General features: G+C 43.3%; 1 protein-coding gene across 1 annotated transcript; it reads left to right on the top strand.

Annotated features, from left to right (window-relative positions):
- Positions 1–3,751: 3,751 nt before the first annotated feature.
- LOC107401187 (disks large homolog 5-like) lies at positions 3,752–14,912 on the top strand. Its single transcript, XM_076544325.1, has 7 exons — positions 3,752–4,314; positions 6,915–7,077; positions 8,305–8,433; positions 9,092–9,275; positions 13,034–13,149; positions 14,099–14,195; positions 14,357–14,912. Exons 1-6 carry the CDS (start codon positions 4,185–4,187, stop codon positions 14,184–14,186), a joined length of 810 nt encoding a protein of 269 aa, XP_076400440.1. The 5' UTR covers positions 3,752–4,184; the 3' UTR covers positions 14,187–14,195; positions 14,357–14,912.
- Positions 14,913–25,300: the final 10,388 nt, after the last annotated feature.

Below are 25,300 nucleotides of genomic sequence, written 5' to 3'. Positions count from 1 at the left end.
GAGTGAGCCAAGTGTCCCTGTATAAGCCCCAGGTTCCAAACAGCCAGCTCATGCACTGAGGCCAGGTCCTGGTAAAATCCACAAAGATACCTCCACAATAGACTATTGCAATGGTCGAGAGAAAGCCAGAACTGACCTACTCTGGTGATAGGATGGCCAAACACCCTAATTGTTGTGCTGGAAACCTCATCCAATGACTGAGGGAACCGAATGCAGAGATCCACAGCCAGGCCACAAGTGGAGCTCCAGGAGTTCAATTGGTGGAAAGAGAAGGGTTTGCATAGGCGAAAATTGTTGAGACCAAGATTGGAAAAAGCACGGGGACAAATAGGCAAACGAATGGAAACACATGAACTATGAACCAATAGCTGAGGAGCCCCCAGCTGGATCAGGCCCTCTGGATAAGTGAGACAGTTGATTAGCTTGATCTGTTTGGGAAACTTCAAATCTTAATAAACCATTTTTTGCTGTTAAAGCAAAAGGAGGCTTCTAGCTGCTGTTTACAATGAAGACCCCATAGGAGGCTTTCCTTGGTCTTCCAATTTAAATAGGCGTTTTTCCTTTCTGAGAATGCATGGAATGAGCAAGATGTGTTCTGGAGGAGCTCAATTCCAAATTCATGTGGCTCTTCCTGACACCACACTCTTTTTGATAGGTACAGTCTGTTTCCTTTCTTCTCCTTTCTTTAAAGAGAACCCATTTTCTATCTCTTGGACCCTTTTCCACCACAGTTACTACCAGCCATAACATAATTATTTGAATTTCAAATCTACAATTATAGAGAGAGACCAGATTGCTTTGGGTTTCTAGCTAATCCCCTCCTACCCACAAAAGCAAAGACTGGTATTTCATTCTATTATAGCAATCCATGACCGAAAAAAGGCCACTAAAAGTCATCATGATTATTGTCACTCCTTCCTTTTACACTCGAAGTGAGCCTTATTCTCATGAATATTAGTGAAGAGGGGAATAAGACTGTGATGGCTATTTTTGGTTGTCAACGTGACTGTTTCTGGATTAAGAAACAACAAAGAATAGAGGGCACACCTGTGGGAGATGTGTGCTTATTTTGAAGTATGAATATCTAATTATATTTGGATCTTTGAGGGATGAGGTCATACCGGAGGCTGTGGCTTGGTCTGCTTCTCTGTCTCCCAGCATTCACCCCAATACCTAGCTCCAGGTTTGATTTTATTAAGAATAACTTTGAAGATTCCTGCTACATCTGGCACCCAACATTCATGGGTAGAAATTCACAAAAAAGCTACTTACCTGTGGCCATGTGAGCCCCAGGTCAGGCCCAAGCTACACATTGCCAGTTGTGGTGGCACACTGGTTGGATTTACAGAAGGAGGCAGAGGCAGGAGTATCCCGAGTTTGGGGCCGGCCTAGGAGTTTTGCTAAGGAGAAGCTAAGGCCAGGGCCCAGACACAAACAGTGGCAGTGGGACCATGGAGGCAGCTGCTTCTGCCCCAAGTTGCTATATCTCTTCGTGTTGGTGATGCTACTACCTGGGACAAAGGGTTTACTACTGCTTGTTCGGAGATAATTGCCTGAAACATCGTGTTACAAGAAAGCATCAACAAAGGTCAATTTGGAAAAGTTTGGCAAGACAAATGTTGGGGAGAAATTGCTGTGAAGATTTTTCTCTTCTAGGGAAGAAAGTTCATGGTCCCGAGAGACAGACATTTATGAGACTGTGATTGCTCCAAACCACAGAGGAGGCACACAATAAAATGTCTGCAGGGAACCATGACCTGGGTCTTCCAATTTAAACAGGGTTTTTTCCTTTCTGAGAATGCATGGAGTGAGCAAGATGTGTTCTGGAGGAGCAAATTTGAAATCTTCAAAAGGATGACGGGACCCCACAAAGATGATTCCACATGGACTGTAAATTGTAAAGCCATTAAGCTGATTAACACCACCAAAATATTGACTTTGGACTACAGACTACTCAGGACAATTTTGAGATGGCTAGCTGAGATGATCCAGCCTGACAGACTACTTGAACAAGGACTTGAAACAAGCCCTGCACTTTCTCATTATGCAGCGACTGGACAAAAGATAAAGGACTTGACAATTAACCCAAAAATTATCTTTTCAGGATCCCCTAAAGATGTCTTCATCCCCAGAAAGCAGGAAGTAATTTTAAGAAAACGATGCCCACATTCTCAAGAGGTGGGATGGGAGGTTTTTGGTCATTTAATGAGTTTTGGATATTGTTATTGTTTACAAAGGTTGGTTACAAGTTGTTAATTGTTAATGGTTAAGAAAAAAGCTGGACAAGGAGATTAGATTCAGAGTTTTTGTTTGAAAAAAGAAAGAAATAAAAAAGAGAATAGATATATGAGGTAGATTATCGAATATACTCTGAGAAAAAAGATAAATAAATAATAGAATAAATGGGTAGATCATTAAATCTACACTAAAACAAAAAAGGGGAAGATATAAAAATGACAAAAGGTAGATTACTGAATCTATTATGAAAAGAAAAAGAGAGAGAATATAGATATGATAAGTTAAAAAGTGAGATTATGGAATCTAATTTTAAAAAATTTCCTTGTTTTAAATAGGATAAGTAATGAATTTTTTGTCTGAGTTTATCAAATGTTACTGGACTGGACATTGTTAATATATTAATGGAATTTTTTGTCAAATGTTAATGGACTAGACATTGTTAATGTAATCTTGACAGTGTATATTGTATATACTTATTGGATATAATTTTTCTTGTATTAGTTATAAGCTTTTTTAAATTTTAGACAAAAAATGGAAATGTGCTAGCATTGTGTACCCCAAAATATTGTGCATGCTAATAAACTTGTCTAGGGTCAGAGAATGGAACAGCCATAATATTAAACATAGAGGATAGGCAGTGGTAGCACACACCTTTAATTCTAGCATTCCAGAAACAGAAATCCGTCTGGATCTCTGTGTGCTCAAGGATACAGCCAAGCATGGTGACTCATGCCTTTAATCCCAGAAAATGAGCCTTTAATCCCAGGGGGTGATGGCAGAAAGCAGAAAGGTATATAAGGCATGAAAACCAGGAAATAGAAGCATTTGGCTGGTTAAGTTTTAGGCTTTCATTGAGCAGCAGTTCAGCTGAAATCCATTTGGATGAGGACACACAGGCTTCCAGTCTGAAGGAAACAGGATCAGCTGAGGAACTGGCAAGGTGAGGTAGCTGTGGCTTGTTCTGCTTCTCTGATCTTCTAGTGTTCACCCCAATACCTGGCTCCAGGTTTGATTTTAAGAATAAGAACTTTGAAGATTCCTGCTACACACACCTTTAATTCAGATCTTTAATCCAGAAGTAATTTGGGCAATTCCTTTTGTTGGAAGGACTTGGAAGAATGAAGCTCTTACTCTTTCTCTGCTTGCTCTTGCCTTGTTAGCACAACCATTCCTTGACTGGCATTAAAGCCTACTTCTTTAAGATTCCAGCATATACTGCAGACCAGCTGAGACATCCAGTGTTGTGGAGTGGTCATCTCCTGGATTCTTGGCCTTTCCATTCACAGCCAGATATTGTTGGATAAGATAGAGCACTGCCTGCAAGCCATTCTAACAAATATCATTTCCATAAAGAATCATTGTATTACTTTTGGAAAATGCTGGCTAAGAAACCAGGTATGTAGAAAGGACATTCTAGAGCAGCTAGGGTCTCATTACAGTGTCAGCTCACTTACAAATTCCCAATAGTCACCTTCCCTTAACCATAGCCTTTCTCAGGTGCTTAATCACTTCAGAGAATACAACCCTCCCCCTCAATGATCATGACCAAATTCCTTGGCATGATTTATTTTTGATATTATTGGGTATGGATATGAGGAGGGTAAGTGCCAATTTTAGGCAGGGCTTGTAAAGTGAGACTTCAGTTCCACATGGGTGAATTACTGGAAAAATTCTTATGAAGCAGAGAGAAATCTCTAGGTTTGCAAGGAGGAGGTGCTGAGTCACATGAGAGACTCCGGGAAAGGAAACAACAGCTTCTGGTCAGTTCATGGAGAACTAATTAGCAAGGAGGCAAAGGCTGTGCCCCATGACATCAGCAGACCCTTTGCTGGACATTCTGTTGTATCCTGGACAGCTCTTGGAATCCCAGTGATGTCACTAGTGTTGTAGCAACACTGACTGCCTTGAGATCATTTGTTCAGTGACCACAAGCTTGGCCCCTAGACATGCTTTCCAGACTCAGAGGTCTGTTTGGTAGAGGGAATGGACAGCATGGAGAGACCAGAGTGAGGCAGAAGGAAGCTGGTCCTGGGTCTCCCTGGAAAACATGGAGAAAATGGTCCTGGGGAAGAGGCAGTGAGTTTTGGGAAGGGGCTGGGGAGCTTTCTGGATGTGTTGGGACTCAGCTTTCCAGAGCGAGGACTGAAGAACTTGGAACTTCTTGGAAGGGGGCACAGAGGAATTAATGAGATTTCTGTACCATGACTGTGTTTCACAGCCACTGGAGTCCTTTAGTTATGTGCCAGTGATAATAGGGAAAGGAGAGTACCCTGGAAAACCCTGAGGTTCTCATACTTGACATCACAGTCACTAGTATGGCAGGAGCCCCCAAGTTCTTCTGTCTTCCAATGACCTCTAAGGTTTCTGAATTTCCAGCTGTTGATGGCACACAGGTCTCCAGTTCAGCCTAAGAGCTGTTAGATTCAGTGGACCTGGACTGAGACTGTCCCCTTCCTGCCAGCTCTGGGTGTCCTGGACTGTTAGTGAGGATGACTTTGTGAATCTGTTGACTATGTTTTGCCCCTGCATGGCTTTTCCATTAACATGAACTCTGAATCACAGAGCAAGGGACTTGGGCATCCCTATACTACCAAAGTGATTATAACAGTAGCAATTCCCTCCTGGCTTCTGAAAGTACATGGCTGAGGGCTCTGCAGCGAAAGAGCATCCTGTACCGCTGTAAGACTTAAGAGGTTGTCCACTGGGTCCTCTTGTGCAGGGAGATGGAGGAAACCAGCTGATTTCTGAGCTAGCCACCTCCCAATAGAGAGATGGGAAACTGATACCCACAGAGAAGGAGACTCAAGTCTGAGTTTTCAGAACCTGTCTCGGAAAAGTTTCTTCTGTCAGTCACTTTCTGTTCATTCTTCAGTGTGTAAGGATTAACTGATAAGAGGAAGTGTGTAGGGCAGGTGCTGTGCTTTGACTTCTAGAATTTGGTATTACTGAGATAACTCACATTGTCTAGCATGATTTGTCCGTGTGAAATAACATCTGAAAAGACATAGTTTGCCTCACATCACTCATTTTCTGAAAATGCCTTTGCATATATGTGGGGCCTCTCACTAGCCGTTCATCTTTCTTTAAACTTAAATGTAGGAATGGCACATCCTTTGCTCTTGTGTTGAGTGTTCCCACAGGGAATTCTGGTTCTTAGTATCTCCAGAATGAAATGCCATTAGTTTACCACACTATTGGTATCTTATGATGGAAGGAATGAATTTTGCTGAAGTTCAAGAGTAATTTTCATCAACTACAGGACTTATCTTTGTTCTGACAAGACACTGAGTATCTCCCACCATACTAACAGCTTTGTGGATCCTCCACAATGTGCTTGTTGGCCTCAGGGGACTGAATTTTCCTTCCTACCATCCTTACTTAATTACCTAGAAAACTTTTTTTCTTATGTTATTGACTAGAGTTTTCATGAGTTGGATGAGCCATTTCCTTGGATATGTTTGGAAGAGAGTCTTCAACTTCCTGTACATAAACTAGTGAATATATTCTAATGAAACAGAGAGAGATCCCTGTGTTTGTAATGAGGAGGTGATAAAGGTCATCCCTTGGGTTTTTTGAAGTCTCCTGTGAAGGGCAGTATGGCTTCCAGTGAATTGCAGATGATGTAATTTGTAGGTAGGTGAGGGCTACTGCTGGTGAACCCAATAGTTCCTTCTCATGACTACCTATTGAATTCTGAGGAGTCCTTGGCATTCTCTTGATGTCACCATTGTTGTGGGAACACCAGGTGACTGTGGGGTATTCTTCCACTGCCCATAGACATGTCAGCAAGACTGAGAAGGCTGCTTGGGAGGGAGAATAGAGAACATGGGAAGACCAGAGAGAGGCAGAAGGAAGCTGGGCTTCAGTCTCAGTGTAAAACATGGAGTAATAAATGGTTCTGGGGAAGGCACTGTGAGTCCTGAGCAGGGCTTGGGAACTTTCTGGAGGAGGTGGAGCTTGAGCTGGGCCTTCCAGGAGTGGGGCTTAGCATCTGTGAATTTCTGGGAAGCAATGGACTTATCCTGCTTCCCTGGGTTCCCTAAGAGCAGACCCAGATTAAACGATTTCTGATAGTTTGGAAGAGCCATGGATTTTCAAGCCTGCAGCACCTTTCTGGGACATACTTAATCTCATTCTGAGTGGAAAGGAAGGGCCAGCAGGAACAAAGTGGTGACTAATTAGGTGTCCTTCTCTGGGTAGGGTGTTGCTGCACTTCATCCTAGTGGATTCCATCAGTTTCCATGGGAATCTGATGCCAATAAGAAGGGAGGGAAACTCCCCTGGCCAAGCAGAAAACTTTCAGTCATTCCCATACTTTGTCCTGGATACATGGGATGAGGACTTGGTACTGCTAAGCTCTAGGGACAATAGGACTTACCTACACCACATCATATATGAGCTGACACTGTCCTCCAAATCTATATGGCTGGGCTATCTTATATCTTCCAGGTCCAGGGAACTGCATTAGAGAGAAAGGCACATGCCTATCCATGATGGTTGAGGACAGATACTTAGCTCATGGGTACCTATTTGAGGATAGGTGGCCTACTCTTTGGCGTGCTCAATGGGTACCTAACATTTCCTCTTCCTCGTACTTCCTCTTGGAACTAGCATGAATTCTCCTGGCCCTATGTATATTCAAGTATACAAGATCACTTTGCTTTGTCTTCCTGCAGGGACTACCAGGAAGACACCAACCCAAGGCTCCACCTCCATAGACCAGGAGAAGCAGATGACAAAGTTGGAGAAACTAACCCTTCAGCTACAGAGTACAACATACGAGCACATTGAACTGCATGGAATCCTGGGCAGTTATATAGACAAGGATTTGCAGAACAGGTAGTCATTATGTGCAGTTCTCTGCTGACCATCTTGACCCCACAGTGTCTACCTAAGCTTTCCTGAGGAACAGGAGGCTGAAGCTCCGGGGTGTCCTGGTGCTTAACAAATTTTCCTGAGTGCATAGAATTTGGAACCTTGGTAGGTATGAGATTGGGACACAGGCTATTCTTATTCATTCAAATGAAAAGCAGAGCCTATGGCCTGTATCACAGTTTTGGGATATGGACAGTAGTGTGTGAGCTCTCAACATGCATTTCAAGAGGCCTTGGCAGGTGTTGGCTTGTGGGAGATGCTAGGTCCTGTGAGTTTGTGATGAGTCTTTGTACTTGATGAGTGGATGATGTGTGCTTAAAAATCCTGGAGGGGCCTGGTTCCATTCATCCATCTCAGTTTGTGTCTGGAAGGCCTGGTGCTTATCATTGCTTCTCTTTTGTCCTCCTCCTTATACTCTGAGGCTGTTCTAACTCTTTGCATTTCATGGGCATCCTGACTATATGTGGAATGTTTGTAAAGTAAAGGCCTGAAGCTATTCTTGGCTCCTCCTTATACTCTGAGACAGTGCAAACTCTCTGTATTTCATGAGAATTATTATTTTTATGTGGTGTGTGTGTGTGTGTGTGTGTGTGTGTGTGTGTGTGTGTGTGTGTGTGTTACTCCTGGGAGTTTAGAGTCTGTGGCAGGGCCCAAGGATTTGCCATTTTCACATTTTCCAGGGGATGCCAGTGATGACACCAGGGAGCTTCACTTTGACAAGCTCACGTCTTGGCCACTCTTCTCACTTTGGTGGAACATTGGAATCCCTTGTGAAGTGTATAATGCCTTCCTGAAGTTGGGACTCCTCCCTTGAAATGCTCAATGAATGCTCTGATCCTCTGTGTAGTATATAGGCAGCTAGGCATGAGAGTCCCTGTTGTAAAGACAGGAAAATGTCACCATAGGTTTCCGGTGGCACCAGTATGTGGTACAGACTCCTGGGGTCTCCTTAGAGAGATCATCTATTGCTCCAAGTCCACTGAGGGTGCTCATGTAGTCGTGGATAACTCCTTCTTCTTTTGGCCTGGGGACATGATAGGAAGTTTATTAAGCACCAGGAGGACCTATTGTATAAGTGCCAGGCTGTGTCTTTCATGACACTGAGGAGTCCAGAGCATAGCCTGATTCCATATGATCCTTGTGGCCTGTGTTCATGGGGTCCTTTTCTCCTGGGGCCATGCCCTACCACAGGCTGAATTCTTTTGAAATCATGAAAAAGGAGCATAAGCAGGTGATGCTGGACTTACAGAAAATGCCAATGGAAATAAGTGACGGTGTGAACAAGGTCAAACATCTGATTGAAGAGAATGTGTCCTACAGGTATGTGCCTGATTTAACTTGGGAGAGACTGATTCTGCCATGTTTCTCTTTGACTCATGTGAGAGCTCTGGTTCTTGCCTATCTGCCTCTTAGCAAGCAGCCTGACATGTGGTCCTTGGCCTTGTGCCTCTTGGACTCAGTTTTGCTAAGTGTGAAAAGACACTATTCTCCTCCAAGCAATGTCCTGCCAGCTTCAGCAGCCCCTTGATAAAAAACAAATGGTTTGAACCGTGAAGGGAGTGTCAGGTATCCTAGTACTTCTGTGGCTCTGACCAGGGCTTCCCAGAGCTTGTTTCCATGGTAGCCATAGACAGAATTGATTCTGGTTGGGGCTTTTTCTATCCTTCTGACAGTGTTTGCCCTCAACCTGCTGATGCTTTCCCAATGTCATGAACAGTTAAGCACAGGTGTGGGCTGGACCCTGTTCTCAGAGGCACAGGATCTCTTTTGGCATCAGGAATTTCAGAAGTATTTTGAATCTTTTTGCAATTTTGTTACTCTCTGGATTTGGCTTGCATCTGAGTGATGCTGCTTGGCTACTGAGAACTCCATTCTTGGGCTTTCTGGGGGTCTGGGACTTTTCAGCATGGGTGGTACTTGGGGGTAGGAATGGCAAAGGAGGCTGGCTGGGTCTCACCATGTTTTGGTGTTTGTTCAGTTACCTCCACGGCCAGGTCCTCCGAGATTGCACTGAGCTGAAGGAAAATATACATGTTTTAAGACTGAAGAACAGATTGCTGTGGGAGGAGCAGATTGAAATCCAAGAGTCCTGTGAGGAGCTGAAGAGGCTCTTGAAGGAGGCTCATGAGGTCATCTGTGACCCTTCTGCTGAGCAGCAGCAGGTAGGCTGAGGCAGCAGGGGCAGGTGCCCACCTGTCCAACCATAAACATAGAGACACTCATATACCATCCACACTCATCCAGACCCCCACCTATATACCATCCAACTGTTGATTTCTGTGATCATTCCCGAGTCGTTCTAGAGAGTTAGCCTCTTGCAAGAATCTGGATAATTGGCAAGGGAAACCTCCTGCTCTGCTAGAAGCTGCAGTTCATTGAGAACTGGTTCAGTCACATATCATCCACCTACATGTCATTAGGATCAGAGGTCTGCTATGCAGGGAGCTCCTTAGGGAACAGCACAAAGCTTTCATTGATGATGTCAGTGGCCTGTGGCTCATTTGCTTTGCAAGGGTCATGTGAGATCACAGATAGGAAGCAGCCTGCAAGGACTAGAGCTCATTGTCAGTGCCAAGTGAGTGGTTCTCATTGTCAATGTTTTGTGTGGCATGTGGTCTTCTCCTTAATTCCTGCATCCCAATGTGTTCTCTTCCTTTTGCCAAGCTCTTGGTTCATAGTGACAGATGCCTGAGTACCCCCTTTTCAGCCCTTTTTCTAGGCATGGTGCTGGACAGTTCTCCCATCCTGGAGCTTCCAGTCTGGAACTGAATGGTTGACCATAGATGTGGAAGGCCTTTGACAGGCTGAGGGTTGGGGTGACAGATTTGAAGCTTCAAGAAAACATTTTCTGCTATCAACTCAACATAGCATGAAGAACTTGTGTGCTCTCCTAGGAATTTTTAGTCTCCAAAGGATAGATAGCAGTGTTGTGGGTCTCACTTGAAACACCTGATGTGCATATTTTTAATTCAACTGTTCCTACAGCATGATGCCCTCACCATTGTTTTCTGCTCACTTCCTATTTCTGTGGTCTGTGTGTTATCTATACAGGCCTGTGTAAATGTGTAAATCGGTTTGTAGGTTCAGAGGCTACAAAATGAAATCCCATGTTGTCATCTGTTGCTCTTCCCTTATTCCCTTAGAGCCCAGGTTTTCATTGAACCTGAAATTTTCTGTTTGGGCTAATCTGGCTCCCAGTTCTCTTTAGATCTCCTGTCCTCCAAGGTAGACCTTCTGTCTTGTTTTGTCTTATCCAATGTTACAAGTTTAAATATACACAGAAAGAGGAAGGATATATTTGCTTTCTCTTTTGTTTATTTACTTTTATTGTTTTGATACCAATGTGTTTTTTAATAAATAACAAAATCAAACACTACAGCTTTTTTTTAACAATAAATAGCAGGCTTCTTTGCTTTCACTGCACAGAGCTAAGACCACAGGAAATGTCTTGTTTGTCTCTGGTTTCTCAACCAAGATTCCCACAGTGCATCTCCTTGCTGACATTGTGTTGCTGACTATATCATGTGCATGGCTGTGTCTCAGAACAGATTCCCTCTCATAGTTGTGCAGAGTGCTGGGTTCCTGACAAGCAGTGCAGGTGATGTCACTGGCCTCCTTCTGACTGACATTGCACTGCATTCATATCATATGCACTGTCTTCTGTTGAAAACTTCCTGGTGTTGACCATGTGTCCCTTTCTTTCTCTTGGGTTATCAAGGTCATCTGTGGAGGAGCCAGGATAAGTTTAGTGAAGAGACTATGATGGGTGAACTTGGAAAATGTGGAGTCAGGGGGTTTTGTGATGGATAAAATTTATTCAAGGAAAAGTTAAGTGCAGGCCGGGGTAGCAGTGCCTTGCTGAGTCTAAGAGCCTTGTAGACAGCATAGAGGACCCGCTACCTCTATATACATCAGAAAAGGTGCTGCAAGGCAACAGTCCTCTCTCACTGACCATTCTAGGTTCAGGAAGTGTGTGTGTGTGTGTGTGTGTGTGTGTGTGTGTGTGTGTGTGAGTGTCTTGGGGTTGTTGTATATTGTGTGTTGTGATTTTCTGTGCATCTCTCTATGTGTTTGTGTGTTTGTGTGTGAATACTGTCTATTGCTTGCACAGAGGTGCTCCTTTGGGTGTGTGTATGTGACCATGTGTGGTTGAGTGTGTATGTGTGTATGTGCCCATGTTCCCTGTATGTATAGGGGTAAATATTTGAGTGTGTTTGCAAGTTCAGTTGCTTATATGTGCAAGTGTGTTTGTATGTGTGGATTTGTAACTTCGTGTGTGTGTGTGTGTGTGTGTGTGTGTGTGTGTGTGTGTGTGTTTATCTATATTGGTATGTTCATTTACACATTTTTAATGATGATGGAACCAACTTTTCTGAAAAAGTACTGTGACCCCTCACTTGGCATCCATCAAATATTGTATGCTGCTGCCCATCTTTCTCCATGTCCTCCTAGCTCACTAGAACAAAGGGACACAAAAGCTGCTATAACTCAGTGATTTTCAGGTATTTGTAGAGACAAAAATATATATCTGAAAAGAAATCCTTGGAGCAAACCAAAGGAATGTAGTACATGGAGGTTAGGAGGAGACCACTGTGGCAAATCAAGGTATCTGAGAGGCAGGATAGGCTGGGTGAGGGTTTGTGTCTCTTCTCGGCTCTGGGTGAATGGTGACTGCACACTCAATGGTCAGGTGGCTTGCTGTGTCTTCTCTGTATCCTGTTTTGTCCTCATCCACATTGTCTGCTACCACTTGCTTTTCCCCTTTCCCTAACTTGGGCTCGGTTAACCTTGGCCTTGGAACTTAGGCTGGATGTTAGTCGTTGAGAGATTCTAACTTGCAGTGTGCTTCAAGCTGCATCTCAGTCCAGCGGAAGTTCCCTAGCCAGGATGTGGTATGAGAATGGGGCTGTCTCAGTGCACCCCACTTAGATTCCTGAGGGTATTGGGCACGCTATATGCTGGGTCTGCAGCACTCAGTAACTGCTTTTCTCCAAAGTTGTTCATTCTGAGTTAAAATCATCCTAATGGAGGGTTTGGAGAAATGAGGACCCTCAGACATTGCTGGTACTGTAAAATGGTACAGCACAGTAACAAGCTACACACAAGTCTTCAGAAAGTTGAACTGCATTCCCAGGTGACCCAGTGATGCCAGAACATGAAGTCAGTGTCCACAGAGAAACTACGGGGTCTCAGGGATTTATCAGCTTTCCTGAGTGTAGCTTCATGATGCCCATCATTCAAAGAGTGAAACAGTACAATGTGGTCAGGCTCTTCCATGGAATATTGTTCAGCACAAAATAATACATAAAATCATTTGGCACTGACTTAGTCAGCCATTTGTTACTCAAACACATCCATGGCTCAATCACCTCAAAGGAAGGAACTGTTTCTTTTGGATGCTGGTTATGGAGATTTTCTAGTTTCCTGAGATTCTTTGCTTTTGGTCCAAAGTTAAGCAACCTGTAGCACAGAGAGCCCTTTTTGAAGGAAGTTGCTCACATTGGGGGAACTGGGAAACAGTGAATAAGACCAGTGGGGTTGTCCATGACCATCCAGTAGTCCTTTGCTGGGGAACATTCCTATACTGCACAGCCTGGGGAACTTCCTAAGCAGGGTTAGTTAACGGACAAGGACCCCTGAGGCCACCTGTCTCTGCATTAGGTTGCAAATAGGCTCTTCACTGACTGAACTGCCTCTCTCCCATGTTCACTGGCTTCTCTCTTCCAACAGGTTTACCTTGTTTTCATTAGTATCCCTGGTGGTTGCTCCTTATGTTAGTATTAACTGTGAAGCTAAACATGTTACTGCATTATAGTGTGCTTGTATGTGTGCATACATGTACTTGTGTGTGTTCATGAAATTATGTGTGTGCATATGAGTGAGCAAGCCTCCACTGAGAACACAATCTTCTAATGAACAGGAGCAAGAGAGCCTGGATGAAAGACCGAAGGACCTGCTGAAGCAGAAGGAGCTGGTCACCCAGGAAGAGGACTTGGCAGAAAAGCTGCAACATCACTTCAGTGTCTCTGAGATGAGGTAAGAGCCCAAGCTGGGAGAGAAGTTAGAACTATGTGTGTCACCTGTCCCTGGATCTCTGTCTTTTTGGGATTTCCACCATCTGAATAGCTCCAAGCCACAGCAAGAGAAAGAATGCCTCAGGATATTGTATTGGCCTGGCCAACAAGAACCTCTCCAGGAAGCACTATGTTTGATCCTTAGTGTTTCTGGGGAGTGTCTACCCCTTACTCCCATCTGAGCTCTCTGGAATCTTCTCAGTGTCCCCTGTTTCTCCACACAAATCTCCCTATGGTAGTCCTCAACCTAGCAGGGGGCGAGTTAGTTGTGGAGGACAGTGTGTGCTCCTGCCACTTTATTTTCCTTCCAGAACATCACCTTTAGAGAAGTTCCTGCCTTTGGGTAGATCTACATGAAGCACACTCCTGCAGATTACAGGCTCACTACTGTGTGAATCCGTTTCCTGTGAAAAGATTTTTCTATTATAAGAAGATTTAGGAGTTGAGGAGTTGAACTGAGGCCAGTTTCTGCTCTTTAACAATAATCAGATCCTTCACTGCTTTTCTTTTGTAGGCTCCCCTAGAGTGTCTACATTTAGTTTCTCAGGTGGCTCACACTCATTGCCTGTATCTAATCAGATTCGTGTAGATATGCCCTCTACTCTTACTCAGACATTGCTACTTTGTTTTTTTTTTTCTGTCAAAATAATTTATCTAGACAACTGGAGAAAAGTCCTGATTATCATGCCCAGCACAGTGTAGTTCTCAGTTCATCTTCTGGTATATTTTAAAAGCTGAGAATCAAATCCTGGTCCAGGTCCATTCTGACCCTCCTCCCTTAGGAAATGCAGGAAATGACCTCAGATGAAAGGTAACACTGGACTCTCCAGCTGACTAGAGCTGGTTCAGGCTGAACAGCTGACATAGCAGGTCCCTACCAGGCCTGTTACCTAACTGCCTTCCTCCTCTAGGTTAGACCATCACCAATATGAGTTTGAACAGGCCACAGCCCAGGATGAGAGCCTCCTGCAGACAGAGCTGCTGCAGCAGGAGCACTAAGTCTCACAGGCAAGTGAGCCACCAATGCATCCACCCTCAGCAAAGATGGCATTGGTGGGAGGCTGGGGGCTCTTGACCTTGGCTTCCAGTGTGAATAGGTCTTGATTTTTTTCTAGCCTGTGGCCCAGTCAGGCTCCTTCTGTGTCTGAATGCCTTTCCTTCTCATACAGCAGATCTTGGGAGAACTGAGGAGGCCAAAGAAACCACAGATGCCTTGAACCTATGACCTGCTATACTCTCCGATCAAGGCCTCCTCCTCCTCAGAAGACACTCCTTTAGAGCTGTGAACTCAAAAGCTTCCCAAGGGGTACAACGAATGCTCTAGAAAGGTCTCATTCTTAGTCTCTGTGAGAACTTGACCTACAAACCCAAAGGAGGCATGGCTATACTAGTTTTTAAAACGCTTTTTACAATCGCTGTCTGCCTTCCTACCATGTTTCCAAGGCCAGCCACAGACTGTAGGTCTCTGCTGCAAAATGTGCACTGAAAGAATGCTTGTGACCTTAATTTTTTTGTTTGGTTTTGGTTGGGTTTTGTTTGCGTTGGGATTTTTGGTTTTCTTTGTTATGGTTTGAGCTTTTGCTATTCATTTGTTCTTACTTTTGTTCTTGTTGTTATTTAGGTATTTTACTAAAGATATTCACTGTTTATTGACTAATTTCTTTAAGCTCATATTGAGTAATATTACTAAGTTTTTATTAATAATAAAGTGATTTTGAACTTTTCTGACTTAGAAGCAATTTCTTTGGTGAGGTGTGATGTCTCACTCTAGTAAGCCCCAGAAACTCCAGTAACATCAGATCACTTGTGTGCCCAGCTTGAGCTACAACAGTGGGTTCTCAGGAAGCTAGGGCTACACAGGTCTTTGGATGCAGATGGTGTTGTCAACTCCATGGATTCCCATTGCGTAATGGAAAAAGTATCCATACTGTATCCTTGTGGTCATATATTTATTCACCCTAGCTATAGCATTCTGTATACCCATTTCAGGATGTGATCATGTGCACCACATGAATTAGAAAAACAACAGTATTGCTATAAAGCCTCTCAGGAAATGAAAACATTTACTAAAGGATTATGAAAGAAATCCATAGCCTGCTTGCCACCTGGGGCCATGATGATATCCATGCCTGGTCTGCTGCCAAGGGCCATATCCTGTCCATGGCCCTGACAAACTGTTGGAGTCTGTGTTGATACCCATGCATCCTCTGCCAGTGAGGGCCTGGCAGCAACCTGCAGTCTTGGCCTCCACCTATGACCATGTTGTTGTCAAAGGGATATGCCCCCAAGTGGACAGATGTGTCTTAGAAGCCTGTACCACCACCTAGGACCATAATGACATCAGGACCAGGGCTGTAACTGAGGGGCATGTCTGGATCCATGGCCCTGCTGTAGCCAGGGTCGGTGTTGATATCTCAGGCCCCTGTTGCCATCAAAGACAGTGCCTAGAATCTGAGCTACCACCATGGGATGTGGTACTGCTGGGTCCCTGCCAATCTGTGTGACCTTCATTGCCAAGCAGAGCCATGGTGGTATCCAGGCCTGTGCTAAAACTTGGGAACATATCTGTATGCATGTTGCAAACACAACCAGGATCTGTGTTCATATCTATGGCATGTACAGCCACCAAGGCTCACACAGATGTAGGGAGGGGTCTGGGCTGTCACCTAGGACCATGGTAGTTTCTAAGGCCTGTGTTCTCTTTGGGGCCATATAGATCTGAGTGGCCTGTGCTGCCACCAGGGACCCTGGTGTCCTCCAGGCGTAGGCTGCTGTCAAAGGCCTTGTCTGGTCCATTGCCCTGCCATAGACTTGGTCTATGTTGATGTGACTGGCTCCTTTTACTGCTGAAGACAGGATAGGGATGCAAAGAGTTAACCCTACTCATCGCTGGCCTTAGCGCTAGTGAGAACTGGACCTGCCCCTCACCCACTGCAGTACTGCGGAGAGTGGGTTCTGCACCTGGACTGAGCAGCACAGTAGAGCTGACCCTGTTGTTTGTGGTGTCAGTGATCTGGCCCTGAGGCTCTGAGAGCAGAAGAACTCAGTCCACCCTCTTCTGCGTTGTGTAGGCAAGGGCAAGGAAAAGATGCCCTCCTCACCTGAGCAAATGCCACCTGCAGCTGGTGGGAGAGTGGGAATCTGGGGCTTGAGAACAGAAGAGCTGGGTCAGCCTCTCAGCAGCTGCAGCAATTGGGTTTGTGGACTTGGCACATCATCTCACAAAACACTAGAGCTGTTCCTTTGCTCTGAGTGTGGGTAAGTCAGATTCGAGTGCATGAGGAATGGACAATTGGCCTCTCTCCATTCTGCCCATTACATGGGGTGAGCTAGGTGGGACAGTGCTGGAGAGCTTGCTGGGGTGTGGAAGATGAAGGAAACCTGGCAGTCGGATCATCCCAGGTAACACCAGCCCAGAACCATGGCTATGAATTATCCCACCCTAACTTCTTTATCCATGGACTGCTGGAGCAGGTAAACGGCCCAGTTTCTGAAGATCTAAAGCTTCAGGATCTCTATGACACAAGACATCATTAGGATATCCAAGAGTAGGACCACAAGTGAAGGTCCATCATCTATAGTGTAGAGAAACCAGAGAGGCCTGAAACACTTAAAGAAAAGATATATGTACTAAAGGGTATTTTGTGTGACTCACAGGGTCACACTAAATCTTCCTTGCTGAGACTTTGTTTCTTTTTAAAATTTGAGTTTTCAGTTTTCTTTTTAGTTGTTTTTTTGGGAGGGATGTTTTAAAGGCAGAGCTCAGGTGTGAAAGAATGGATAAGGGGAAAAGTTGGATTTTGAAGCATGATGTGAAACCAACAGAGAATAATAAAATATTTAAAATAAAAAAAGAAATTAGGAAAACCAGAGCTATCTGCCCACGGTTTCCTTGGAATATAGTATCAATGATAACCAGACTGCAAACATAATGAATTACAAGATATGTTGGGACATTATTTTTTTTGGTGCTTTTGTCCTTAACTGTGAATTGGTGCAATTTTTTTAAAAGATTTATTTCTTTTATTTATATCTATGGTTGTTTTGCCTGCCACAGGGCTGTACACCATGTTCATGCAATTCTACCAGTGGCCAGAAGAAGCCATCAGATTCCATGTGGATCTGGAGTTAAAGAGGATTTTTAGCTGCTCTGTTGGTCCTTTGGGAGAGAAAATACTCAAAATGCACCAGCCATCTCACCAGACCCTGCACTTGACTTTTGTCCATTTACTTATGTATGCTGTGTTAGTTTGAATGAATCAGCTCCAACCATTTCAGGAGACCTGTAGAGACAAGCATATGATGTAGGCATTGTAATTGTCTTAGGATGCCAGGCATTCATTCAAGGCATTGGTGGGTTCAAGATCCTGCTCGAGCATCACTTATTATCAGGGTTAGAGCAGACCTCTCACATCTCATCCTGGATGACAATGCATATTAGGGCCATCTGATGAAATGCAGAATTGATAAGACATTCCTGGTGGTGGAGTTGTGGTTAATGGTGCCTCTGGATGCTCCAGGTAAGTGTTGGGAGTAAGCTTCAGACCAGCCAGAGTGACATGCCTGTCATGTGGAGCATGTCTGTACAAGGCTAGGAAAGGAGAGGGATGGTTGATGGTGCTCTTCCACCACAGATGATCGCACTGTGTACAGAGGAAGGGCTTCTTCCAGATACTGCTTTATTTTTGGGAAGCTCCCCTGGACCGGATCTACCTTCTGAGACTGACAGAGAATCAGAGAGTTAATGTGTGGAGGAAGTAATCCTGTGGGATAACAAACTGGTGCTGTCAATCAAGCATAGAAATGATCTACTCTTTATGAATAAAAGGCATATATACACACACAACATCAATACAGATGCAAAGCTCATCAATTCCATGGATGATGTGATCAGCTGGAGAGATGGCTCAGTGGGCAAAGGTAACTGCTCCTAGGCCTACAGACCTGAGTTCCTTTCCTAGGACTCACATGATTGAAGGAGAGAACAAACCTCTGAGAAATTGTCCTATGATCTTAATAAAAGTGTAGGTACATGGTCATGGACCAATAAAGCTAAGCCTTTCTATTCCTAAGGCTTTCTATTTATCACTTACCCTAGAATCTTTCCATCTGATACACTCATTTTATTATATTACTATGCATTCCAATTGAGAGATTTGGGACATTTGCTATTTTACTCTTGTTGCTGAGATGTTTTAAGAACCAAGAAGGCCGACACCAAAGCACCACCTGAAGAATGGTTAAGGGAAGGTGGCCACTGGGAATTTGTGACATAGCTGAGACACAAACTACTCTAGAATGTCTTCTCTACATGCCTGGTGTATTAGTCAGGGCTCGCTAGAGTAACAGAAGTTATAAACTGTAGCTCTCTCTATTACAAAGGGAATTTATTTTAGAATGACTTTCAGGCTATGGTTCAGCCGATACAATGATAGCTGGCTATAATGGAAAGTCCAATAATCCAGTAGATGCTTAGTTCACAAGACTGGATGTCTCTACTGGTATGCAGTGTATGCTGGAATCTTAAAGGAATAGGCTCTAATGCCAGTGAAGGAATGGATGTGCTAACAAGGAGAGAGCAAGTAGAGAAAGAGTAAAAACTTCCTTCCTCCATGTCCTTCTTTAGGCTTACAGGAAGAGTGTTCCAGACTATATTTGGATTAAACGTCAGAATTAAAGTTGTGATTTCCTATGTCAAAGATCCAGACTAGAAGTAGATCTTCCTACTTCTAGTAGGTTAAGCAGAAATCTCCCAAAGGTGTGCCCTGTATGTTTTGGTTTTAGTTAATATCAGATGTATTCATGTTGACAACTAAGAATAGTCATCAGAGTAGTATTCTGCTCTTTACTAATATTCATGAACAAATGGATCCCTTAGAGAGTGAAAGGAAGGAGTGACAATAATCAAAAGGTACATCTGAGTCAGCTATAGATCCCATGGTTATGATGATTTTTATTGGCCTCTTTATGGCCATGGATGGCTGAAATAGGAATAAATACCTGTCTCTGGTTTCCTGGGTAGTAGGGGATGAGCTAGAAACCCAGTTACAAGTCTCTGGCCTTTCTATACAATTGGAGAATAGACATTGAAATAAGTATGACATGTGTGGTAGAGTCTGTGGTGGAAAGGGGTCCAAGAGGGACAAATGGGTCTCTTTGAAGAGAACGGGTAAAGGCCTCTCACAGCAAACATACTGGACCTGTCAGAAAGAGTGGGGTTCCTCAGGCCACATGAATTTGGACTTGAAATCCTCCAGACCACTTCTTGCTCACTCCATGTAGCCGCAAAAGGAAAGACAAAAGAGAAAAACAAAAAACAAAAAAAGCCTAAAACTCTCTTTAACAATACGGCCTAGGGAAGACTTCTGTGGGGTCTTCACTATATACAACAAGTACAAATAATCAATGTTTTCAAAGCAAAAATGGTTTATTAGGATTTGAAGTTTATTGAGGGTCAAAGAGGCAGGGTTTGAAGACAGAAGTAACAGGTAATAAATCATACTCCAGAGCCAAATCATATTGCAGAGCTCACCACTGACACTAGCATCTTGAGTGTGGGCACTGCAGTGTGTGTCTCCAAGAATAATGACAATAGACAATGTGCCTGGTGCTGCTTTAGAAGCTTTCAACATCCAGGGCTCTGAAAATGGGATGCTGCCTCCCCAAATCATCAAGCAGAATGGACTCCTCCAATTCTCTAGAACATAAGCTCTGACATCCAATTGCTGACTCAGGCTTGTATTTGGGACCTGGTCTCTGTAGTAAGTGGTAGGGTTTCTGATAAGAACTCCTCCACCAAAACACTGGAAGGGTGGTCAAAGTTGCGGTCATGCCACAGCCCCTCCACATGTCCACCCTGAAGCCTCTAGAAGAGGCTTCAATCGTCATATTTACCAACTTTTCCTTTGTGGCTTGGGCTTATTGTGACTCATTATTTTAAATATTGTTTCATTTTTTCTCCATAAATTCTATTAAATTATTCTTCCTACAATTGAAATTTCACTTTGGACATAGAATCCTATTCATGGAGGGTCAATTTTCTTTGCAATAAGCTGAAGTTTATATTTTCTGCCTTTGGCTTGCTTCTGGCTATTCTCGGCTGTCTATTTGAGACATAGTTGAGGAACTGACACCATCTGACTGGCTTGCAGGCATGCTTCTTGGGCATTTTCTTGATTGCTAATTGACAGAGAAGAGCTCAGTCCTCTGTAGGTAGAGCCATCCTTAGGCAAGTGAGCCTGGGCCATAGAGAAAAGGTAGCTGAGCCGACTAGTGAGCAGTGTTCCTCTGGTTTCAATCCCCTGTCTTGAGATCTTGCCTAGGTTTCCCTTGATGATAGACTGTAACCTGTGAGGTAAATAAACTCATCACTTTTTTAAATTGAATTTTTACTTTTATTATAACAATAGAAATCTGTCTAGAACTTGCCATATTCTCAGGACATTCTCTGATGGTCCATTCTTCTCCTGCCAGCCTGTATCTCTTTTTTCCCCAGTGTACAAAGTTCCTGGACACTGCAATCTATTGCAATATCTACTCTGACAACCATACCTCACTGCTTATATAACTCTATTATGGTATTTTGTTAGTGTTATATGACATGTTTCTCTAATATGGCATGTTTCCCTAATTTTCCCTCTTTAAAATTATCTCTGGATTTTCCTTCTTTTTCCACTTTTAGTATCCTTTGCCCCACAATAGATCATTTATGTCAGATTATTAAGTTCCACAGAAATGGGTGATTTATTGTATTAACATTTTTCAATTCAAGTTTTAGAAAAGCAAATTAGAACACTGTACTTGCTGGGTTTTATGTGTGTGTGTGTGTGTGTGTGTGTGTGTGTGTGTGTGTGTGTGTGTGTGAAGGAGGGCACTTACATCCCACAGCTTATATATTGTGAGGTCCCTTTTTATGACAACATGACAAAATCTAGGGTTCCAAGAGGAGGGGGCCATATTTCTCAATTTTTCCTTATGATCAGGGTGTAAGAAAGCCTGTAGAGCATCTTCCTAAGTATTGATTAACATGGGAGGGACCAGCCCATTGTGAGTGGGGTCACCCCTGCTCTGTTAGTCCTGGGCTGTTTAAGAAAGTAGGGTGAACATGCTGTTGTGAGTGAGCCACTAAGCAGCACCCACCATGGGCTCTGCATTAGCTCCTGCCTCCAGGATCCTCTCCTGTTTGAGTTCTGGTCCACTTCCTTCAGTGGTGAACAGTGATGTGGAATTGTAAGTCAGATTAACACGTTCTTTTTCAATTTGCTTTAGTCATGGTTCTTCATTGAAACAACAGAACCCTAACCAGGACACTGTGCATGTCAAAAGACATCGTTCAGGAGTTGGCTCTCTCCTTCTACCTGTTGAGACAGGTCTCTCTTGTTTCTGGGATGTACTGTGTACTCTAGTCCAGCTGATCTTCCAGTTTCCAGGCAATTTCCAGTTCTCTGCCAGGAGTGAAGCAATCACAGATGTCTGCCACTGTTCTGACTTTTTACGTGAAATCTAGGGTTGAACTCATCAGACTTGTACAGCCAGTTTCTTTCTCAATTAAGCCATATGACCCCAGCCCTTACTTTATTTTAAAAGCAAACAGCTAAAACACCCAAAACAAATGCAGGATTTCGGGACTCATGATGAATGGATGTCTCACAATCAACATGCAGATTTAACAGAGGACTTTCTGGTTCAGAAGCCCCTCAGGTACCCCATCCAATGGCAATGTTCTGTCTCCCATCAGTAGCAACCACTTTGCTGAGTCTTATAGTCACTTAATATCTGTTGCACGAATCTACTGCTGAATCCTCAGGCCAATTGGAAGGCGAGATCCTATCTCCAGGAATCCTCTGACTGAAAGCCTTTGAGTTCTTAGCTTGAAAGGCTCTCCAGCTGAATAGCCTCTAGCTGAAAAGGGTCTAGTTCCTGTATCCTCATGCCTTATATACCTCCTGTGCCCAGCCATATTACTTCCTTCCTAGCACTGGGGTTAAAGGTGTGTGATTCTCAAGTACTGGCATTAAAGGTGTATGCCACTACTGTCTAGCTCTGTTTCTTTCCTAGACTGAATCAATCTCATGTAGTCCAGGGTGGCTTTGAACTCTCAGAGATCCAGATGGATCTCTGCATCCCGAGTGCTAGGATTAAAAGTGTGTGTCACCATTGCCTTACTTTTTAATCTATGGCTTGTTCTGTTCTCTGATCTTCAGGCAAATTTTATTAGGGTACATAATGTATCACCACACATAACTGTCTTTATTGTCATCAAACTCTAAATCCTGAGTCACTTTCTTGTTCTTGAAGTTACTGTTTTTGTTTTCATAATACTCAGAACCCACACATTTCCCTTCTGTCTCCTTTGTCCATGACAGTTCATCTGAGATGTGGGAGAACTCAAACTATTTGGTATGTAGTTCCTCATGGTTTAGGTTTTGTGACTGCATGCTCTATCTATGAAGTCTAACATGTCCATCATATGTCCTGAGCACTGGCAGCTGAATGGGGATAGGGATCATATTGCTGGTATAACTCAAGTCCATAGGTACATTCAGGCTAGGTGCTTTGCTGTTTTATGAGAAGTCCCCATAATTGCAGTTGGTGAACTTATTCAAAATTCACAAGACCAACAATAAAATTATTCAAATATTTAAACCTATAATTGACAACTGACATTTGGACTTGGACATTTTAAAGTCTTACAATGTTATTACATTTGAGATTTTTCTATATACAAAGAAGGTAAAATAGCTCATGTGTTCATAATGGTACTTGGGGTTCAAAGCCATGGCTTTGAATTTTGATTTCTTAGTTTTCAGGGATAAAGTGTTAACAGTATCATACTATTAATATTTTTAGTTTTTAGGCACAGTATATGCATATAGTAACTGAGACAAGGCAGAGTATAAACAATGTGTGTTGTCTAGCTAATGAAATTAGTATTGTGTCATTAAAGTGATGTAAAATTGTATATGTGGAAATTAGTATACACACCAATGGATTGATTCATCCTTGACTAAAATCAGAATCAGCATCCAAGAGGAGGCCACACTGCTTCAAACAGGACTTTCAGGGGAATGTTAGGAAGTTGGAAGTCCAAATGCTTTGTGAACTGAAAGGGTGGTACTGCCATTCAGCCTTTGTCTAGATGGGGAAGGAAGATCTTAAGTAAATATTTATAGTGCCATTTGCCACACAATGTAACTTGAATCCATTATTCTGCCTCTTGTCATATTATTGCCCCTAAGCCATCAAAGTCTCTTCATTAAATTGAGCAAGTACTTCCTCTAATATTTGAAACTGTTTTTAATAGTTTCATGACTACTCAAGAATGAATATTTGATAATAGCTTTTGGAATGAATACTATAGGGAACTGGGCTTGTTTATAGAAAGCTATAAGCTATGTTTGCCATCTGGGGCTGTTTTTGCCATGGATGTATTTTACTTAGGTAACTGGCTGACTATGATCTCACTGAACTGGCATTTTCAAGTAAAGTTAAAAGATGAATTTCAGCTGTACTCATAACAAATACTTAACTCTACCTCAACTTTTATATGAATTATTAGTGTTAATACATGGACTGTGGACCAATAGCTGTGGAGCCCACATGCTACTGGACTAAGCTCTCTGGATATAAGAGACAGTTGTTTAGCTTGAACTGTCTGGTGGGACCCCAGGCAGTGTGATCAGGATACATCCCTGGTGCACAAATTGGCTCTTTGGAGCCCAGTGCCTATAGTGGGATGATTTTGCAGCCTTGGTGGAGGGAGGAGGGGTTAGACCTGACTCAACTGAATGTACCTGGCTCTACTGACTCCCCATGGGAGACTTTGCCTTGGAGGAGGTGGGAATGGGAGGTAAGTTGTTGGGGGTAAGGCTGTGGGGCAGGAGCATAAAGGATAGGAGTAATCTGTGGTTGGTATATAAAATGAATAGAAAATTTAATAAAAAAATAAACAACTTCCTAGTATGGAGCCTACAGAAATTACTTCGGGAAGATAATATGCAGCTTATTTAATTCAATCCCCATCTCCCACATTGGAGCTCAATACTGTCTTTAATTCCAGTTCCTGGATATCTGACACTTCCACACAGATATATAAGCAGTCATGTAGCTAGAGTTTTCCTGTCTTGCTCACAGTCAGAACAAATATTTGTCACCCGCCAGTTCCACGGCCGCTCAGTCCCAACCAAGTAAACACAGAGACTTATATTGCATACAAACTGTATGGCCGAGGCAGGCTTCTGTCTAACTGTTCTTATAGCTTAAATTAATCCATTCCCATAAATCTATACCTTGCCACGTGGCTTGTGGCTTGCTGGCATCTTCACATGCTGCTTGTTATGGCAGTGTGGGGCAGTGACTCCTTCTTCCTTCCTGTTCTTTCTTTTCTTCTCTCTGTTAGTCCCGCCTATACTTCCTGCCTAGCCACTCGCCAATCAGTATTTTATTTATTGACCAATCAGCATAATTTGACATACAGACCATCCCACAGCACAGGCAGAATGCCAACACATAAAAATAAATAAATTTAAAAAAATAAATAAATTTTGTTTATTTTGTTTATCTGTGCAGTGATCATGCACCCTTTTGATCCCAGGACTCAGGAGGCAGAGGCAGGAAGAACTCTGTAAATTGGAGGCTAGACTAATCTATAGAGCAATTTTCATCACAGCCAGGGCAACAGAGAGAAACTGTGTCTTGAAAAACTGTACAAGAGGAGGAGGAGATGGAGGGTGAGGAGGAGGAGGATGAAGAAGATGAGGAGAATGAGGAGTGGAGGTAGAAGAGAAGGAGAAGGAGAGGTGATGGAGGAGGAGGTGAAGGAGGAGGAGGTGGAAAAGGAGGAGGAGGTGAAAAAGGAGGAGGAGGGGGACTAGGAGGAGGGGGGAGGAGGAGGAGGAGGGGGAGGAGGAGTAAGAGCAGAGGAGAAAACAAGTCAGGCTGGGTAAATGGCTCACTGGGTAAAGTGCTTTCCATTCAAGCGTGAATCCTACATTTGAAACCCAGAACCTATGTAAAGCTGAGTGTGGAACGTGTTGTATCTCTAATCCTAGTGTTCCTATGGTGAGCTGGGAGACAGAGACAAGAGAACCAATAGAAACACAGCCCACTTTTCC

This window comes from Peromyscus maniculatus, chromosome 9, assembly GCF_049852395.1.
Source record: "Peromyscus maniculatus bairdii isolate BWxNUB_F1_BW_parent chromosome 9, HU_Pman_BW_mat_3.1, whole genome shotgun sequence".
Classification (NCBI taxonomy): domain Eukaryota; kingdom Metazoa; phylum Chordata; class Mammalia; order Rodentia; family Cricetidae; genus Peromyscus; species Peromyscus maniculatus.
This window is presented reverse-complemented; position numbering and strand designations above follow the sequence as displayed.